Source organism: Eublepharis macularius, chromosome 13 (genome assembly GCF_028583425.1).
Source record: "Eublepharis macularius isolate TG4126 chromosome 13, MPM_Emac_v1.0, whole genome shotgun sequence".
In the NCBI taxonomy this organism is placed as follows: Eukaryota; Metazoa; Chordata; class Lepidosauria; order Squamata; family Eublepharidae; genus Eublepharis; species Eublepharis macularius.
In genome coordinates, this window is record NC_072802.1 from 5,489,633 (window position 1) to 5,507,392 (window position 17,760).

The window sequence follows — 17,760 nt, forward strand, 5'->3', positions numbered from 1 at the left end:
TACTAGCACCATGCCTTCCTGTAAAGTTTGTGGCTCTGGAGTGTGATGTAAGTGTCATCAATCTCTTCTTGGGTTCCTGCCTCACATACGTGGCCGCATAGAAATGTGGGACTGGGACACCTGTAAGCACTTTTGTCCAGTGTATTTTTTAATTCCGGTTTTTTCTTTCCCACCTTTCCAGACCAGTGTTTCCATTAACCATAGTTAGCGTCAAGCTACAGCAACAAATCCACTTCGTAGTTTCAAACTGTGGCTTCGTGCCATCTGTTGTTACTGCTGATGAAATGCAGCCATAATTAATTTCCAAATGGAAAGGAAGGAAGAAATGCTTATGGGAGTGGATAAATTCATGGGGCATGTTTCACTTACAATATGTTCTCAATTTGGGCACAAATGTATCCCTGAGGTGCTTTATTGCACACGCACTCAATGTAATCTACAATAAAAGGAAAACAAGAAAAGATCTTTGAAATGGTGGGATCGAAGAACCAGCCATATATCAACCAAAAGTCTAGGTGAGATAGAGAAGGGGGCCAGTCTAGCCTCATGAGGGAGGTCAGTCCAGAGTCTTGGTACTCCTACTAAAAAGATCCTGTAGTGCTTTACTGGCCATTGGACCTCCAGCAATGGTATCATATCAAGCGGGGCCTCCTCACTCGATGATTTTGGTGTCCAGATAGGTTCATCTCGGAGAAGGCAGCCTTTCATGTGTCTTGACCCCAAAGCATTGGGCAAATTTCTGATTGCCTAATCATGGTTAGATGTACAGGAAGGTCTTTGCCTCATGGAGGCAGAGGCTTGCATGTTTTCATGCTTAAAATCTAGAATTCAATAACAAAAAACAAAGGCACTCCTGGTAAAAGCTAACACACTATCAGAGAAGTGATTTATGCACTAGACACTTTAAAGCCGCTTGGTTGGAACAGTGTATTTTTCTTTGATTGATTAATACAAAGAATGTGTTTATGGCAAGGTCCCTTTAAATTTGCTTATTGTGCTAATTGAAGGAGGGTTAAGAGGAAGAGTTATGTGAACTGGAACGTGCGCCATTGCAGGTATCAGCGCTGTTTCTGAATGATATGAATACTCTGTACTAAATGCGGGCGAGTTGTATAAAGAACACTTTATAGACGGTTACATTTATGAATTTTTAATAAATATGTAATAGTTAAGCAGTATGTCTTGTATTTTAGTAAATTTTCAGCGGACAAGATCCATGCCCCTGAGGAAGTCCTTTGGGACAAAATCTGCATCATCTAATAGCTGGCCCCAGTTTGGGCTTGGAATGTTTTGTATACCATCGTCTGTCCACCAGAATATCTGCAAATAAAGGACGAGACAGATGCAACTAACGAGAATGTGTGTGTTATAAGAGACTTACCTGTTGGATTATTTGCCCAGATTTATAGCTAGGATACCTCTGTATTGGAGATGCGACAGCTATATGAATTTGTATAAATTGTGTTCTGCATGAATTGTTATTTATAATAAGACAGTTGAATTACTTGAAAGCCTGCACAGCATATGTATTTATTGCTTACTTCGGATAAACATTGACTTATAGTGGACAGTGTTATTATTGGTGTGTCTTCTCCCTGGTGAGGTTTTCCTCTCTGATAGTTTGTTAAAATCTAGAGTTGTCATGCATTGACCATAACTCTGAATTACTTGCCTTGGCTCTGCTGCCTTTACTACTGGCACTAAACTCTTCGCTTTCGCATTCCTGCTTGTTTTTTTAATTACTGTTATTATCCCTTTGCTTTTGCCCTTTCTCATTTACTATTGTTTGAAACCCAGGATCAGTTTGCATATTAAGACGACTTCTAGTGCAAGAGTCACTAGCTAAGAATATAAACTTGTGGAGTGGGCTGTGTATTTTGTTTTTTATTGTTGTGTAGCATTTAATGTCCTTATGTGCTATTACCACTGGCTCTTTGGGGTCTGAATTGCAGTTGTGCTTAACCCAGGCTGGAGCCCAAGCCAGTGATGCAGCTTGATCCCCTTGATAGAGACAGAGTGGTTTGCTGTAAATATTTTGCTTGTTTTTGATTAATTCAGACCACACTGATCCTAGTACTTGGAGATTACATGGTAATCTCATGTGGTTTTTATTAACTGGGAACTCAGAGAAGAGGTCTGGACTAAATCAGCAAAGGAATGACAAAACCATGCAGAGAAATGAGAATGATGTTGATGCATTCTTGGGATATTTGTGGAATGGAGCTGCTAATAGCAGAGAAGGGACAAGACCCAGAGTGTTAAAGAAGAGGGCTAAAGAATGGAGATGCATCCTCGAATGCTACTGCTGTGAGGCAGTGGTTCACAGCGTTGCACTGAGCTTCATATTGTCTGAAGCCTTCAGGACGAGTGTAAAAATGCCATCATTTATGGACTGCTTCGTTTGCAGTGGATTTTCCTTTCTTTGATTTTTTGGGTTAGCTCGTATGGGTACAGATCTGTGGGGGAAGACTTTCCTGAGGGACTAAAGTTCTGGGTCAATGCAGAGTAGGGTTGCCAGGCCCTCTCAACATCCCAGCGGGGGATAGGGGCCTGGCACTTACCTTGGGGGAGAGGGGGGTGCGGACGTGCGCACCCCCACAAGCACAATGACATCACTTCGGGAGTGACGTCATCGCGTGGCCCCTGGGAGCGCGCCCAGGCTCCGCAGGGGCTCAAAATGGACCCGATCCACACAGAAACGGGCCCGTTTTGAGGCGCTGTGGAGCGCAGGAGCGCTCCTTTGCTCCACAGCACCCAAAACAGGCCCGTTTTGCTGCAGATTGGGCCCGTTTTGAGGCGCTGCAGAGCGCAGGAGCACTCCCCGCGCTCCACAGCGCCCCCGATCCGGGCCAAAACGGGCCCAATCCCAGCGGCTGCTGCACACGGGAGCACACAGCGCCGCAGGAGAGCGCACGTGGAAGGTGTGCACCCCCTGCTGGGTAGGTAAGTGGGAGCGACGTGTGGGGAGTGGGGGCGAGGGATCCACCGCCCCCACTGGGGGTCTGGCATCCCTAATGCAGAGGCAATTTAAGCCTTCAGTAAGATGCAGAAAACTATTTTAGCTGTTGCATAAATTGCAAGAATTATTAAAATCTATACATTTCGGCAACTGATAGGACCCAAGGCTACTGGCAAGGGTCCTGCAGTGCCAGAAAGTGGCTTGTAGTAGAGATGTTAATGTTAACCAGTCTCTGAAAAGCACAAGAACAGGAGTAGGCAGCTTTTTGGGCCCAAGTACTTTTGAAAAATAAAGCAAACAAAGAGGAAGGAGCGAGACAAGGGTTAGCTAGACATGTTGGCATGTCAGAGGCTTGCCTTTGTCCTAGCTGGTAGCTCGAAGAACCGGGGAGGCATTGATGGGCATAAACCTGTTCTCCCACATTGCCAGTTCCGGTGACTTTGCCAGCACCTTGGGAGTTCCCCCAGGTTGTTCAGAGAGAGAGAACTGGCTCTGTGTGCTGAGAAAATTGGCCGACTGTGCCTCTCTTTGGCATGTGCCAGGAGTAACCGTTCTGTGCTCTAGGAACTCAGTGAAATTCGTAAATTAATCCTTTGATGCCTGTTTAATCTGCATATTTCAAATATTAAACAGTTAAACTTCATAAAGTCCTCTGATAACTCACAGACAAAATTCAATGACCTTGTGTAATATTGTGTAAACAGTGTATAGAGTTTGCTAGAAGCTTTAGTGCCTCTAAATGTGGAGGTTCTGTTTTAGCAATTATTGGTGTAATGGTAGTGTAATGTTATACAGAATTAATTTCTTTTAGGCCCATTGACTTCAGTGGATTTAAGAAGGGTGTAACTGCTTAGGATTGCATTGTTACGTGCACAAGTCTGATTCTTTTGATGCCATTAACTATTCCCTGTGCAGTTGTGTGCCCTCATGTGCGATGCCATGAGGGAACTTGATAATGTATTCTTATTTATATACTTACTTCATTTATGTCCCTCCTTTGGGGACTCAAAGCAGCTTACATCATTATCCTCGTCTCCATTTTATCATCACAATCACTCACTGCGATAAGTTAGAGTGAAAGAGTGTGATGGGCCCAAGTTCATCCATCAAACTTCCATAGCACAGAGGAGATTCGAATCTAGGTCTCCCAGATCCTAGTCCGATGCTCCACTAGCATCTCTGCATCTTGCTGCATCTCAATGACTAGGTTTTTGAAAGAACTATAGTGTATGTGTGCAGGTGTCACTCTTTTGCTATTCCATCTCTGATGATTCTGTTCTCATACATTTCCACAGATACTTTACTCAGTTAATTCTGACTTTAATAAAACACAATTCAGTCTACCTTTAAAAGCCTTATTGTTTTAGTATAATTAACTCTGGGATGTTTTACCTATACTTTTACAGATTTTAACAGCATTCAGCAATGCAATAAAAGAATGTAGGGCAGGAACACAATTAGCTTGCAACAGTTTGGGCATTCAAATTTGGCTTCCCCTTCCATGTTACCATAATCCATTCCAATCTCCACAGATTGTGATACTGAGTTTTGCACTCAAGTGATGATGGAGAAATGTTCAAAACGACATGAGCAACATTTTTGAACTGAAGTACAAGTATCTGAGATTAACTCTCTTTTTTTATGTTTGCACAAGTCATTGTGAGTCTTCAGTTTTAACAATTGCCAGTTACTGGTTACTGTTTCTCCTGGAGAGGGATAGTAGTTACCTGTGGCTGCGATGTAATCTGATTTAGGAATCTCCCACCATTTTGAGTCTGTGGGACCCTGTGAAATGTTGATAGGGGGTGGGGAGTGTCATCATGAAATGGTTGCTGCAGGAGGTGGAGCCAAATGCAGTATTTCCCTTCTTGCTTTGCATAAGAATCGTATGGCAACAACACTGACCGCCTGAAGCTTCTGTATTCAGAATCTGGCCGTGGGTCTGGTCTGTCAGTGACTGTGCTTTGGATGGAATCATGGTCCAGCCAGTGGGAAGACAGGAGAGGTATGGGCTGGGCTGGGCTGGGCTTCTAGTCCTGATAACTTTATCTACCCTCATGGAAGAGCCCAGCTCCCTGGACTCTCAAGGCTAGAGCTAAACTCCCTCTCTACTTTGCAAAAGAAGCTCATGGTAACGGTCAGGTCACAAACTGCACTCCATCACCCTCACTCCCTCTGCCTCAGTTTTCTCCACGATGAACATGTGAAGTAGCTTTCTGCTGATTAAGGCTGTTAGTCTGCCAAGGCTAGATTTCTCACTACTCTCGCTGGACAAGCATTCTGAGTGACATTCGGTTTAGTGGCGTTCTTGTCATGTAAACTTTTCTCTGGCTTGCCATATGAATAAGACTTTTAGTTGGGGGGGGGGGTTTGAGTTATTTTTAAAACCTTTTTCTTGTAAAAAATATAAACGTTCATTTCCCAAAGAGAGAAGGGGAATGGAAAGAAAGAAAGGACGACCTGTGGGGAGATTGGGAAATAAAAAGAAGGAAAGCCTGAAGAGGCAATGGAACCACAGTCCTGCTGATCCTCTAGTTGTTGTTGCAGCTGTGAAAAACCCTTTCCTTTGGATGAGGGTTGAATGAGGTCCTTTCTTACAATCGCCCTGCCTGCTTTCTGAAAAGCTCTGCAGATGCCAGAGGAAATACTGGTGGTGGCACCATGTTGGGGAACTCTGATCTGACCTATCTCCACATCAGCTCCCCTTGATCTCTTGTAATGTGTTTGTTCCATCCAGAACAGGAAACTGTGGCAGTATGTGCCCCACAGAGCGAAATGTCTAGAGACAGTGGCAATTGGACTTCTTACTGGGTCACTTTGATGGGCACTACTTTTCAGAAGCTATTTATTTGAGTACAGCAGCATCATTTTCAACAGCCGAGTGTATGCAAATTGCAGACAAGAAGTTACATGGATTAATGTGACGATGCTAGTTTAGATGTTCCTTTTTCCATGTGGCTCTTTGATGTATCAGCAGATATTAGGGTGTACCTACTGGGCCTGAGAGCAACTGTGAATATTATAAAGAAGTTATTTAGGTATCTATTTTGTATGCTTTCTGTTTAGCAGGTGAAAAGGGAATTCACACGTCTCCTCATTATCTCCTCCAAGTGCAGTTGAACCTTGGGTCAGAACAGCCACCTTCATTCTCACACTGTTTTTGAAATGAGGACAGCATCTAGGTTTCACTCAGGTTTTCCCTGTTTGGCCCATGTTTATCTGTTCCCAGTGTTCTGATTATGAAGGGAATGGAACGTCATCAGTGGATTAAACTTTTCTTAAAATTGCAAGCCAGTAGTTGAAATTGGACTCTTCTGTTAGTTCCAGAAGTCATGGGAATTGTTTTCTTCTGAAGGTCCCCAGTGCCTTAAGAGCTGGGCATCTGAGCTCATGCTCAGAATGTGTGTGTGGTTCCTAGTGGAATCACTTCTTGTTTCTAATTAACAGGAGGTGGTTCGCTCTTGTGAGGATGACTGTGTCCCTCTGGTATGAGGATGTGTAATACTGGCCCTTGTCCATGCACCTGCTCAGCGCCACACCTGTGTGATGACCTGAGATACGGTTGGCAAGCTCAGGATACCGAGAAAGGGAAAGCTTCGTTTAAATTGAGGCTGCCTGTGGTTTGCTTCTCTGCACTCACAGGATATGTTTAATTAATTGAGACAAACTATGCTCTTTTGGGACACATTATCAGAAAATGAACCACATCAGGGGATTTGTGAGTGGAAGGGCAACTTTTTGCAGAGGGGGAAATTGGAATTTTCAGTTCTGCAGTTGCTCTCTCTTATTTCTAGGAATACATTCATCTTGGGCAAATGTAGAAATATGTTTTGTTGCATCAGTTCCACAAGCTCTACATTTGCCCTAAATTGGGGGTTTTGTTATCTGAATGACTTTTCAAAGTGTTTAGCCACTTGGAAGTATACAAAAGAATTCAACAGGCTCAAAGTAGGCTCTTACAGGATTTCCTCGAGGATTATTTCCTGTGTGCCAGCTGTCCTATGTTGTATTTTTTTTTGGAAATGTTTTTATTCCACCTCTTAGCCAAGGTCTTTATGGCAGTGGAGAAAAAAGATATTTATTGCTTTTGTTGACAAATTAAGCCGAATGATATCATCAGTTAATACACTTGAACCATAAACTAGTAAAAGCAGGAACTGTATTTTTAAAATACAATGTAAAAATTTAGCAACAAGCAGAAATTTTAGTAGCAGATAACTTTTCACAACAGAAAAACAGATATAATTTTTTCTTCTTCTGCAAAATCAAATTATAGCAGAGCAAACCACAGAGAGTAGCCTCCCCACTCCTCCATATGTCTGGGTAAAATAAGAGCAAGATCCAGCACTTTAATGAACAACTAGATTTCTGGAGTATGAGCTTTTGAGGAAGCGCTGACTCTGAAAAGCTCTTACTCTGGATATCTAGTTGAGCCTTAAGGTGCTACTGGACCCGAATCTTGCTTTTCTACTATAGACCAACACCGCTACTCATCTGAAACTATCTTCATGGAGAAATAAGAGGTTTCAGCCTGGTACTTAAAGCTGACAGGGAAGGCGTAAAGGGGATAGTGATAGGGAAGGAGTTCCATGATTTTGGTATTTCCACAGAGAAGGCCATGGCCTTCTCAGCCACCCACTTTCTCTCAAGGACCAGAAGGGTCAGTACAGGAAGGCCTCAGACAGATCTTAATGTGAGGAGAGGCTCACAGAGCAGAAGGGGTCAACCCTAGTCTATGTGCTTTGAATTGTGTTCAGAAATGAACCAGCAGCCAATGCAACTTGACAACAGATGTTCCCATACAGCTGTACTTCAGAGAGCCTTCAAATGTAGCCTCGTGTGGGATACGTTTTAGTAATCAAGACTGGGTGTGACAGAGCATGGATTAGTTAAAGGCACTGTGTGCAGCTGCTGAGACTTGAATGTCCATCTTCATTAGCAGAGCTAATAATACTACCCCTAAGCTGTGCACATGGTCTTATAAATGGAGTAAAATTGGATTTATATCAGGCAGGCTCATTCCTTAGTACCGTTATCAACCATTCCTTGTTTAGCACCTTAGTCTTCTCTGGATTGAGTAGAACGAGCTCTTTGTCAACATGAGACATCAAGTTAGAACAGTAGCATTGCATGTTGGTGACACTGAATTTTAAATCTCTGAAACGCTCATGTATCAAATCACTGAGAAACATAATTGGGAACAATGTGGATCCCTTTGGGACACTGTAGCACTGAGTCAATCAGCAGTCCCCAGCACTAACTTCTAGGACCAGTTGGCTATATAGGAACAGATCTTCTGGAGTATGGCGCCTCCAGTACTCCTCTCAACCACTGGAAGGATACAGAAGGATGCCATGGTCAATGGTATCAAAAGCTGCTGAGAAGTTTGGAAGAATCAGGGTTGTGTTTCTCCCTTCCTGTCCTGGTGAAGGTCATTGTGATAGACAGGTCCTACCCTCATTCCAGTCATGTACCAGTCTTTTGTCACCAAGTTTTGAATGTACATTCCAGTAGCAATATCTGGTTAGGAGGGAGATATTGTTAGAATGCTGGGGGGGATCGCAAATCTACTGAAGACCCCCCAATTATTGTTGGGGGGGGAGGCTGTGATCACTGAGGGGGTAAATGGGCTAGAAGTCTGATTTAGGTAGAGGAAACTGGTTATTTGATTAAAGTTACTGAGGAAAAGTGGTCTTAATACCAAGTGTGTCCTCCTGAAGGATGTAAACTGGACATACCTTAAGTCCTGTGACTGAGGAGTCTGGTTGATTTTGAAGAACTTCTAAAGTTGAACTCCTAAAGTTTCAGGCAACCAGCTTAAGTATATTGTCGAAGGCTTTCATGGCTGGAGAACATTAGTTGTTGTATATTTTCCAGGCTGTATGGCCGTGGTCTTGGCATTGTAGTTCCTGACATTTCGTCAGCAGCGGTGACTGGCGTCTTCAGAGGTGTAGCACCGAAAGACAGAGATCTCTCAGTGTCAGAGATCTCTCAGGCAACCAGCTTAAGGTTGGTTGCCTGAAACAGTGCCAGTTTAGATTGAAAGTACATTTAAACTTTGGAGGGATTTGGGTTCACTTGTATTTAAACATCCCTGTAACAGTAATTTTCTGAAGTAATGCTAAGGAAGCATGCTAAGGAAGTAAATAAATCCATATGTTCATTTGTAATCCTGCCTTTTGTGCCTCAGTTATGTTTACAAATAATTCCCCTCAATACCCCCCAATTCCACACACAAATGTAGTCACTGAAATAAAGCATGAGTCACATTAGTTAAAAACCCATTAAGTGGGATTTCTTTACAAATAACCCCAAAGAAAAAAAGGATACAGTCATCCATCCAGGTGACCAAGTAACTATTCCAAAACCAGGATGGATGCTGGATTGAAACAAGTCCAGGTAATCTGTTTCCTACAAGAAGGGCTGAAGTTGTGCAACCCTGACATACTTGAGCATGCCCCAAAGGGGGAATATCTATCAGAAGCCAATAGCTCACATTCGGAGGGTTCAGTAGAGCTGCTTCTTCAGAAGAGATGCCATGACCGCCTACTTCAAGGCAGTGAGAACAACATGCTCCTTTAATGAGGTGTTGACCACCTCCTGGACCCAAGTGGTCATTCCCCATCCCTGCCAACAGCAAGCTGAAAAAAAATCAAAATTGGCAAGGATTGCAGTAGAGATGCCAGTTTTTCAGAAAGTGAGCTCTGGCGCACTAGCAAGGGTCCTGCAGTGTTGCCTGCAGAAAAATGGGAGAGCTTTCCTTATTGTTGCATGTCCAGACCTGTGCTTGTTGAGTAGCTTGCAGTGGTGCAGAAGCTAGACTAGATTGAGAGCTGGAAATCCTACTAGGTTCCTATGTCTCTGTACCCCTCCTCCTTGGTAATTCCCACACTTTGGGATTCATCTGTTGGGGAAAGGGGTAATCATTGGACCAGTATCTAACCATTTTCTGCAGATTGTGCTGCTCCATGGGCCCTGGCAAGGCGTAGGGCTTATGACTCTGTGGCATTCAGTAACCATGAGAGTGGAATGGCTGATGTGCTCATTATTTTCCCCACCTGCATACAGGGATGGAGTAACAGCAGCCTAACATCACGCTGATGTCAGGGTCATATCAACATGACATTGTGCCAGCATCTCACTAGAGTTACACCAGCATATCTCCAAGGAGGCCCCCTTTCTGCATTGTGCGTACTTACTCTGTGCCCTCTGTATGGGAAACACGGTTGGCAATTGACAGTTTGTATGAAGTGCTCCTTCTTGTTGCAGTCATCTCCATGTGGGTTTTCTGATGCCACACGGTGTGGAACTACATCTCTGCTTTCGTATGTTCACTGTCACCTTAAAGATTGGCATCCTGTCTGGGATTTGTATACTGCTGCCTAGTTGACTTGACTGAGAGAGCCAGTGCCAACCAGAGTAGACAGCATGGGCCTTTGTTGGCCAGTGGCCTGCCTGTGTGTATTCTTCCGTAGCCACCATCCACAAAACAGGGAGGCCATGCATGCGTCTGATTTAACCGTCTCTTGTACAACAGGCCAGTTGGGTTATTTGACTCTCAAAGACTACATTGGTAAGGAGGTGAAGAAAAGCCTTCCCATTATATAGCAGATCTCGCTTCTCATATAACAATAACCTGCTTAGAGGGTGGGCCCCAGGCTTTTTGCCTGAAATATTTCCTAAAAATGATTAGGATTCTGCTTCTTTGTTCTGGTTTTTATATCTTTTACTGGACAGTTAATTGGTAGCTGTTTTTGATGCGTCCCTCAGCAGGAGATTAGAGTTAACAGCGTTGCAGGATTAATACACTAGAAAACTCAGCTGAGAAGGTTTCTGCATTGTTTTTAATCAGAGATGTCTGTTCAGATACTGGGACATGCTGCAGTTAAACTCCAGGGCATAAACCCAGTTAATTGCTGTGCTTGCATGGCCTCTCCTACAACTCACCACCCTCAGCACAAATTGAGTGAATGCTTCAAGACTTGTTCAAGCTCTCGTTCATGTTTGCCAAGGTGTCTGCATTCACAGGCAACTCTGAGCTGGAGCTTGATCAAGCTCTGCCAGTTGTGGGGGGAGGGGCTGTACAAGCACAGCACTAAACTGTATTTGTGCCTGGTTGGATTTGACTGATGTTTGTTGTATTGTCTGAATGCAGCCAGAATGACTATTCAAACCTGGATAAAATGCCAGTTATTATCACCATATCTATTTTCTGCTTTTAAAAAGTACTCTAAGCCTTTCTTGACTTTGTTGTTTTCCCTAACTTGGGAAGTGTGAGGGTTTTTTAACTGATTTCAAAATCCCTAGATCCACTTTTTTTTTTGGCAAGAATTGAGCTAGGAAAATATGAAACAAGATTAATTGAACATGTGTATTCAAATTTAGGTGCTAGAATTTATTGGGATCTGCACCCCAAACTCCATTTAGCTGGATCCTGACTAGACATGGGCATGGAATGGGAAAAAAACGAACCACGTGGTTCATTCATTTTCACGGAACACGAACCACGAATTAGCCAAACTTAAGCCAGTTCCGAACCAGTTCGAGGGAGCCCAGAACGGGCACCTTCACGCTCACAGCCAAACTAAACAAGACTTTCCCAATGTCCAATACCCACCAAATTTGCAGGTGACCTAGTCCTCACTGTCCTCTAAAGACCCCCCCCCAAGTTTCAGAGAGATTGAACCCTGAGAAAGGCATGATCCATGGGAACCTCCCTTTCATGTCATTTTCTCTTCGCAGTGGCAAAAACTGGAGTGTTTGCTGGCATCTACTTTGAGGGGCTGGCACTTGTCCTGGCTGGATGGGCCAGTGGGGGAGCTCTCTAGTTCTCAGGGACAGCTGCCAATCAAGCGTGGAGGCCTCAGATTGGGGGCAACGAAAAGACTGCCACCATTGCCTGGGCGATGGATTGAATGGCACAAAGTGTCTGGCTTCCCGAACCAGCAATGAAACGGAATGGAACAGTAGGAAAAGTCATTTGTCCCTTAAAAAATGCGGACCCACGGAAGTTTCTTTGAAAATGAACCAGCAGTTCTGTTCGGAATTTTGTTCCATGGTTCGTTTCATGCCCATCTCTAATCCTGACTCTTTCTTTGTGGCTTGCTTGAACAGAGAGCAGAGATAGGCAGTCCAAACAGAGAGGAGGCTAAGTTCCCTTTCCAACTGGTGCTTAGGAGCTGCACCCATACTTTTGTGCCAAAACCTCCACCAGTTTTTTGGAGAGGAGAGTAGTAGGACAAGTGGTTTTCTTCTAAAAGAACCATTCCTCGCTAGAGGAATGCCGGAGTTAAATATTTGTCTGCTTTTCCCTCAGTCTCAAGCTCTTTGGTTTATGTGCCATTTTGTGCCCTTCAGAATTTTCTTATGTGCCAGAACAGTTCAACACACATGCGTACTCACGCACATAGAGCTTTAAACATCCTTTCACCCAGGTTTGTTTTTCTAATTATCAAAAACTTTGCCTTTTCTGCATCTCTTTTTGGCTACAAATGTAGATAAATGGCAAACGCCACACTCTGCCCAAACACACGCTGTTCTCATACTTCCTGGATGCTTGCTTGTGCTGTTGATGCTAATGGAACAAGCTGGTGGCATGTGAGGAATTGATGGGGGACAAACTTGAAAACGCAGCCTCCTCTGAAATCTCTCCTTCTCAGGAACGTCTAAGGTCTTAGGAGCTTAGGCAGGATAACTTATACTCAGCTACTCGCACTAGCAGGTCAAATATCACTATTAGGAGTCACCGCAGTATGTAGAGGCTAGGGGAGTGCACTGAGAAAAAATTCAATATACATTTGGATCCAGGTTTGGGGAGGGAGGATTTTTACCATGATTGCTTATTTCTGGGTTGGCCATCATCAGTTCAATATCAATCAATTAACCAATATCAATAGTTTATTAATACGGTCTAGGACCAGCACAGAACATCCAAAACTGTTCCTTTGAATAAAACATAAAATCACAACACATAAAACATGGTTTATACATAATTTACACATAAAATTATTTGGAAAATAAATATTTGTTAAAAATCAGCTGTACTTCTTAATATTTCCTTATGAATTTTACATGCTGCAGCAAGAAACCTAGCACAGGGAGCAGTATTCAATGGGTTAACGCCTAAAAACAGTTTCCTGTTCTGAGTGGGAACCTCCGGAAAACCTACCTTGCAAAGGAAAAATCAACTTTGTTTGGATATCCACATAGAATTTGCAGTGAATCAAAACATGCACTTTTGCCTTCTCCACAAGGGAAGACCCTCTCCCCTGTTGGTATCTTACTATAAAGTCCCTCCATCACCACTGAGTAGAGTGCATTCCACTTGGCTAACGAGAGTGCCCTACGGTGGGTAGATGTCTCTAGTAACGAGAGGTGGGCATCTGGGGCTACAACATACCTGCCAGAAAATTTGAAATCCTATTAATGTTCTCCTGTCGTTCAATGTCTAGCACCCACTGCTTGATGGAGGCCTTTGCCTGGTCTAACCCCATTGTTAACAGAGCCTCCAAGGAGAGGCCTAGGGTGGTTATCTTATAGAGGACCGCCTTTAGCCAGGGAGATCAAAAACAATCTCAAAGAATTGATGGTGATAAACCTTGAGGCAAGTAATTCAACTTAAGCCAGAAATTAATGGAAGTGAGACATGTTCTCCATCATCAATTCAGGATTCAAATTATGTGATCTTTTGGAGCTTCAGCATTCAGGACCTTTCTTTTCTACGGGGAATATATATGAAGGTCTAGGGCCATGTTTATAAAGTTAGTGGCACCAAATGTATACAGAAAACTACCCTCTAATCTAAAGGCTTTGTAAGCTTCAAGCAGATTGAACAGTAAATGCCTGAATTTGAGTTACTCCAGAAAATCATGGTGACAACCCAAAAAATGATTTCCATCTGTATCAATGCACACCCCTAATAGAGACCCCTGCTTTGTATTTACTTGGTTTTGCTTTTTTATCATCCGTGAAGGAAGGGCAGTTTGTATTAGAGATGGGGAAAGAGGTTTTTGTTGAGGCATGAAATAGCACACATGGGCAAGTCAGCTCTTTTGTCTTCTGAAGGTCCCTTAATCCCCTGAAGCAGATTCTGTAGAGTGCAGGATCTAGCTCTTTTAAACAAATACATTATGGTCCAGAAAATGGGCAGTAACTTGTGTGGGAAACCATGATCGGTAAGGGATCTTGCAGCATAGTATTGGTAAATTTGTCATTAATCAGTGTACTTAGAATCCAGGTTTCTTGACTTCTGTAAGTGCTAGAATTTAAGAAGAACATGTCACTGCTAATGGAATTAATTTCTTCTTGTAATGTTTGTAATCAATTTTCACCATCATCTGTTTTTCAGAATTTTCTAGAGTGTACAGGAATGATCAAATAATCAAAATTACAAGGGATCTGGGAGGACACCAGAGTTTTCAACGTAGTAAAAAGACACACACATTTCACCTCCTGTGTTGGAACTGCTCCTCCTGACTGAGAACCAAAGTGAAGGAAATAGGTGGGTTTCTGGGATTTGTCTTCAGTCACTGAAATACCAGTTGGAGGGAGATGCCGGCAGAAGAGTTTCTGAAGTGCTTCTGCATAGTCTACTCTAAGCGAGAAGTAACAGTGAAGTAGTGGATGTAGTTTGCTTTCAGATTGTTGTCTGAATCCCTGTTGGAAAGCGATTTTATAAATTTATAAAGCTAAATTTGGCTACAAACGCAGGAAAAGGAATTCTTAAGAAGTTTTACTGGACTGAGGCAGTTTATTTAAGGAGTGCCCTTTTCCAGTATAGTATCGTCAACATTTCTTGGAGTATGCTATTGCATACTTAGCGGCAGCAACATTTTTCTAAGTACACATGCAGCACACATTGGAATATTGAGCCAGGCCTGCCCTGGCTCTCTCTCGTGCTGTGTGGCTGATGCCAGTTCTCCAGCTTCTCACCAGGTGAGAAGCAAACCCACCCCTAGAGTGAGTAGGGAGCTGCATACTTTGTAGCATATGCTAGGTTGGCACCATCTCATCCTTTGGAATGGACTTGTGGCACAAAAAAGTTTACCCCCCCCCCCAAATTAGGCTACCACTGCTTTAGTGTAGAACATTTAATACTGAGGTGTAATAAGTTTAACCAGGACTTTTTTTCTGGGAAAAGATGTGGTGGAACTCAGTGTGTTGCCCTTGGAGAAAATGGTCACATGGCTGGTGGCCCCGCCCCCTGATCTCCAGACAGGGGAGTTTAGAGCGGCGCAGAGGGCAATCTCAACTCCCCTCTGTCTGGAGATCAGGGGGCGGGGCCACCAGCCATGTGACCATTTTCAAGAGGTGCCGGAACGCCGTTCCACTGCGTTCCTGCTGAAAAAAAGCCCTGAGTTTAACAATACCAGCATTAGCATAAAGTTAGGAATCCAAAATGTCTTGAGTGAAACATTGGCTCCTGCGGGTTTGTGTGTATTTTAAAGAGGGGGGTGGGGGTTTGATGAGATGCTGTCATGTTTCTGCAGCTTTCTGCCCTCCAGTCTCCTGCTGGGCATCAGTAAATTTTCCTTGGGGAAAGTCTTTTACTCTTCCTGCCTGTCTTCCTAGACAAGTCCTTGTCAAGGCCAAAGGTATTAATGTTTTTTGTTCAGAAAAAGAACATGTTTAAATATAATCTACTCTGAATAGGGAAAGACATGGGTTTACCACTTTCTTCTCCTTTTTAATTAAACGAAAGGTTAATTGTCTCCTTTTCCTTCCTCCCCAGGTCACTGGCAGCTCAGTGTCTCCTTTTGCATTCCATCCGCAAGGCATCACTGTTGCGATGAGGACTTCAGAAGAGCAAACAGCCACGACAGTTTTACAGCGTTTGCTGCAGGAACAGCTGCGATATGGGAACCCAAATGACAGCCGCAACCTTCTTGCCTTGCACCAACAAGCCACGGGTAATGCACCCCCTTTTGCCAGCAGCGGAAGCCCAGGAGTTCCAAATGAAGGGTTGAGCCCCCAAGACCATCAGGTTGGCACCCATGTTGCCCGCCAAGAGCCTCAGGGCCAGGAGATACAAATGGACAATAGCATCATGGAAAAGCAGCTCTCCACAAGACTCCAGAATAGCGAAGATCTCCCAACGTATGAGGAAGCCAAAGTCCAGTCTCAGTATTTTAGGGGCCAGCAGCATGCCAGCGTTGGGGCTGCATTTTATGTGACAGGAGTCTCCAATCAGAAGATGAGGACAGAAGGGCGCCCTACAGTTCAGCGGGTGAGCCCTGGCAAAGTCCACCAGGATGAAGGACTTAAGGACCTTAAGCAAGGACATGTTCGCTCCCTGAGTGAGAGGCTGATGCAGCTGTCATTAGCCACCAGTGGCGTGAAGGCCCATGCTCCTGTCACAAGTGTCCCACTGTCTCCGCTTTCCTCACAGCAAACGAATGACTTGTACAAGAGCTCAGGGGCCAGTGAGTTCTATAAAGGCTCTGTGCCAAGCCCTCCTCAGCCCAGTATGAAAGGGATGGAGCACAGGGGCCCCCCTCCAGAATATCCTTACAAAAATATGTCTACCCCACCTATGAACTGTAAGCTGCAGGACCCCGGGCATTTCTATGGTGACCATCGCATGGCCCAGCAATGCAGATCTGATGGGCCCATGATGAGGTACCAGCATCCCCCAGAGTATGGATCAGTCAGGTAAGTGGCATGCCTTCCCCATAAATGTCCTCATTCTTAGGTAGGGTGGTGAAGTGCTGTACACCCCAGGAGTTAATCCAATTATTATCCCTTTGGTCGGCTCAGAGTTTACAAAGTGCTTTTGCTTGCAGGCAGAGGGAAAGAGAGAGAACCAAGAGATTCTCCCCCTCAGAATAACTTAGTGCTATAGAAGCGTAAATGGTCCTCGCCAGAGGAGAGCAGAAGGCAGGCAACCCCACAACTCACCCATAGTCATGCCTAAAAGTTATAATGCTCAAGAGGACAAGGCAAGAGCAGTCCTTCATGTTGGGGCAGGACGAAAGGGGGTGGGGGTGGGCAAAAGGGAAAGATCATAAAACCCCTGGACTCGAGGAAGAAGAGCAGTCTCCATTTTTGCCGCAAGCCATTCTAATAATTGGACTCCATGGCTACATGGTGCTGAAATCTGAAAGGGGGAAACTCTCCTGACTCCTGCTTCCTCACTCCAGAGTGGCTGGTCTTTTTGTTGTCCTGAGGCACAGAGGAAAGAGCTAAGCAGAGCAGCCTTGCCAGCCAAGGTCCTGGATGATGCCGCCTAATGGTCAGTTACCAGGCCAGCCTCTGGGCTCTTTTTCCCCTAAGTGGCTCTGGGTTTTGAGCTGCCTGCTCCAATCCTGCTACTCCATTTGGCTAACAGCCATCAGCATGCCTCCTGTGTAGACTGTGGATTCAGTGACTTTCACACTTCTTGCACTCAAAGCACTCTTTCCACAGCACCTTGTATCACAGACACCCGTGCATTGCCCAAGCTTCTAGGGCACGTTCTACACTGCACTCTAAATCTGTGTGAGGTGTCTGGCTGTACAAGGCCCTGTCTCTCTTCTGAGAAAAGAGCAATAATGTTGGTTGATCTGTCTTTCAGGAAAAGTTCTCTCTCAGTTCTGAGCTTTTACTAGCATAATTCCTGGTAAGCTTGTGAGAGAGTGCCACAATTCTCTAGAGTGTACTTTGAAAACTGTTGGGCTAGACCTGTAACCTGGGGGTGGTCACTTGCTAATTATTGGAAGCAGGGCTTTTTTCTGGGAAAAGAGGTGGTGGAACTCAGTGGGTTGCCCTCGGAAAAAATGGTCACATGGCCGGTGGCCCCGCCCCCTGATCTCCAGACAGAGGGG

General features: G+C 44.3%; 1 protein-coding gene across 2 annotated transcripts in view; it reads left to right on the forward strand.

The window, feature by feature from the left end:
• AMOT (angiomotin) overlaps window positions 1-17,760 on the forward strand; it is a 95,169-nt gene that overhangs the window by 17,470 nt on the left and 59,939 nt on the right. For both annotated transcript variants that reach the window (XM_054995907.1, XM_054995905.1), the window contains exons 2-3: window positions 14,307-14,459; window positions 15,690-16,609. In XM_054995907.1, coding sequence (XP_054851882.1) covers window positions 15,747-16,609 — 863 coding nt within the window. In that variant the 5' untranslated portion in view covers window positions 14,307-14,459; window positions 15,690-15,746. The remainder of the gene's footprint in view (window positions 1-14,306; window positions 14,460-15,689; window positions 16,610-17,760) is intronic.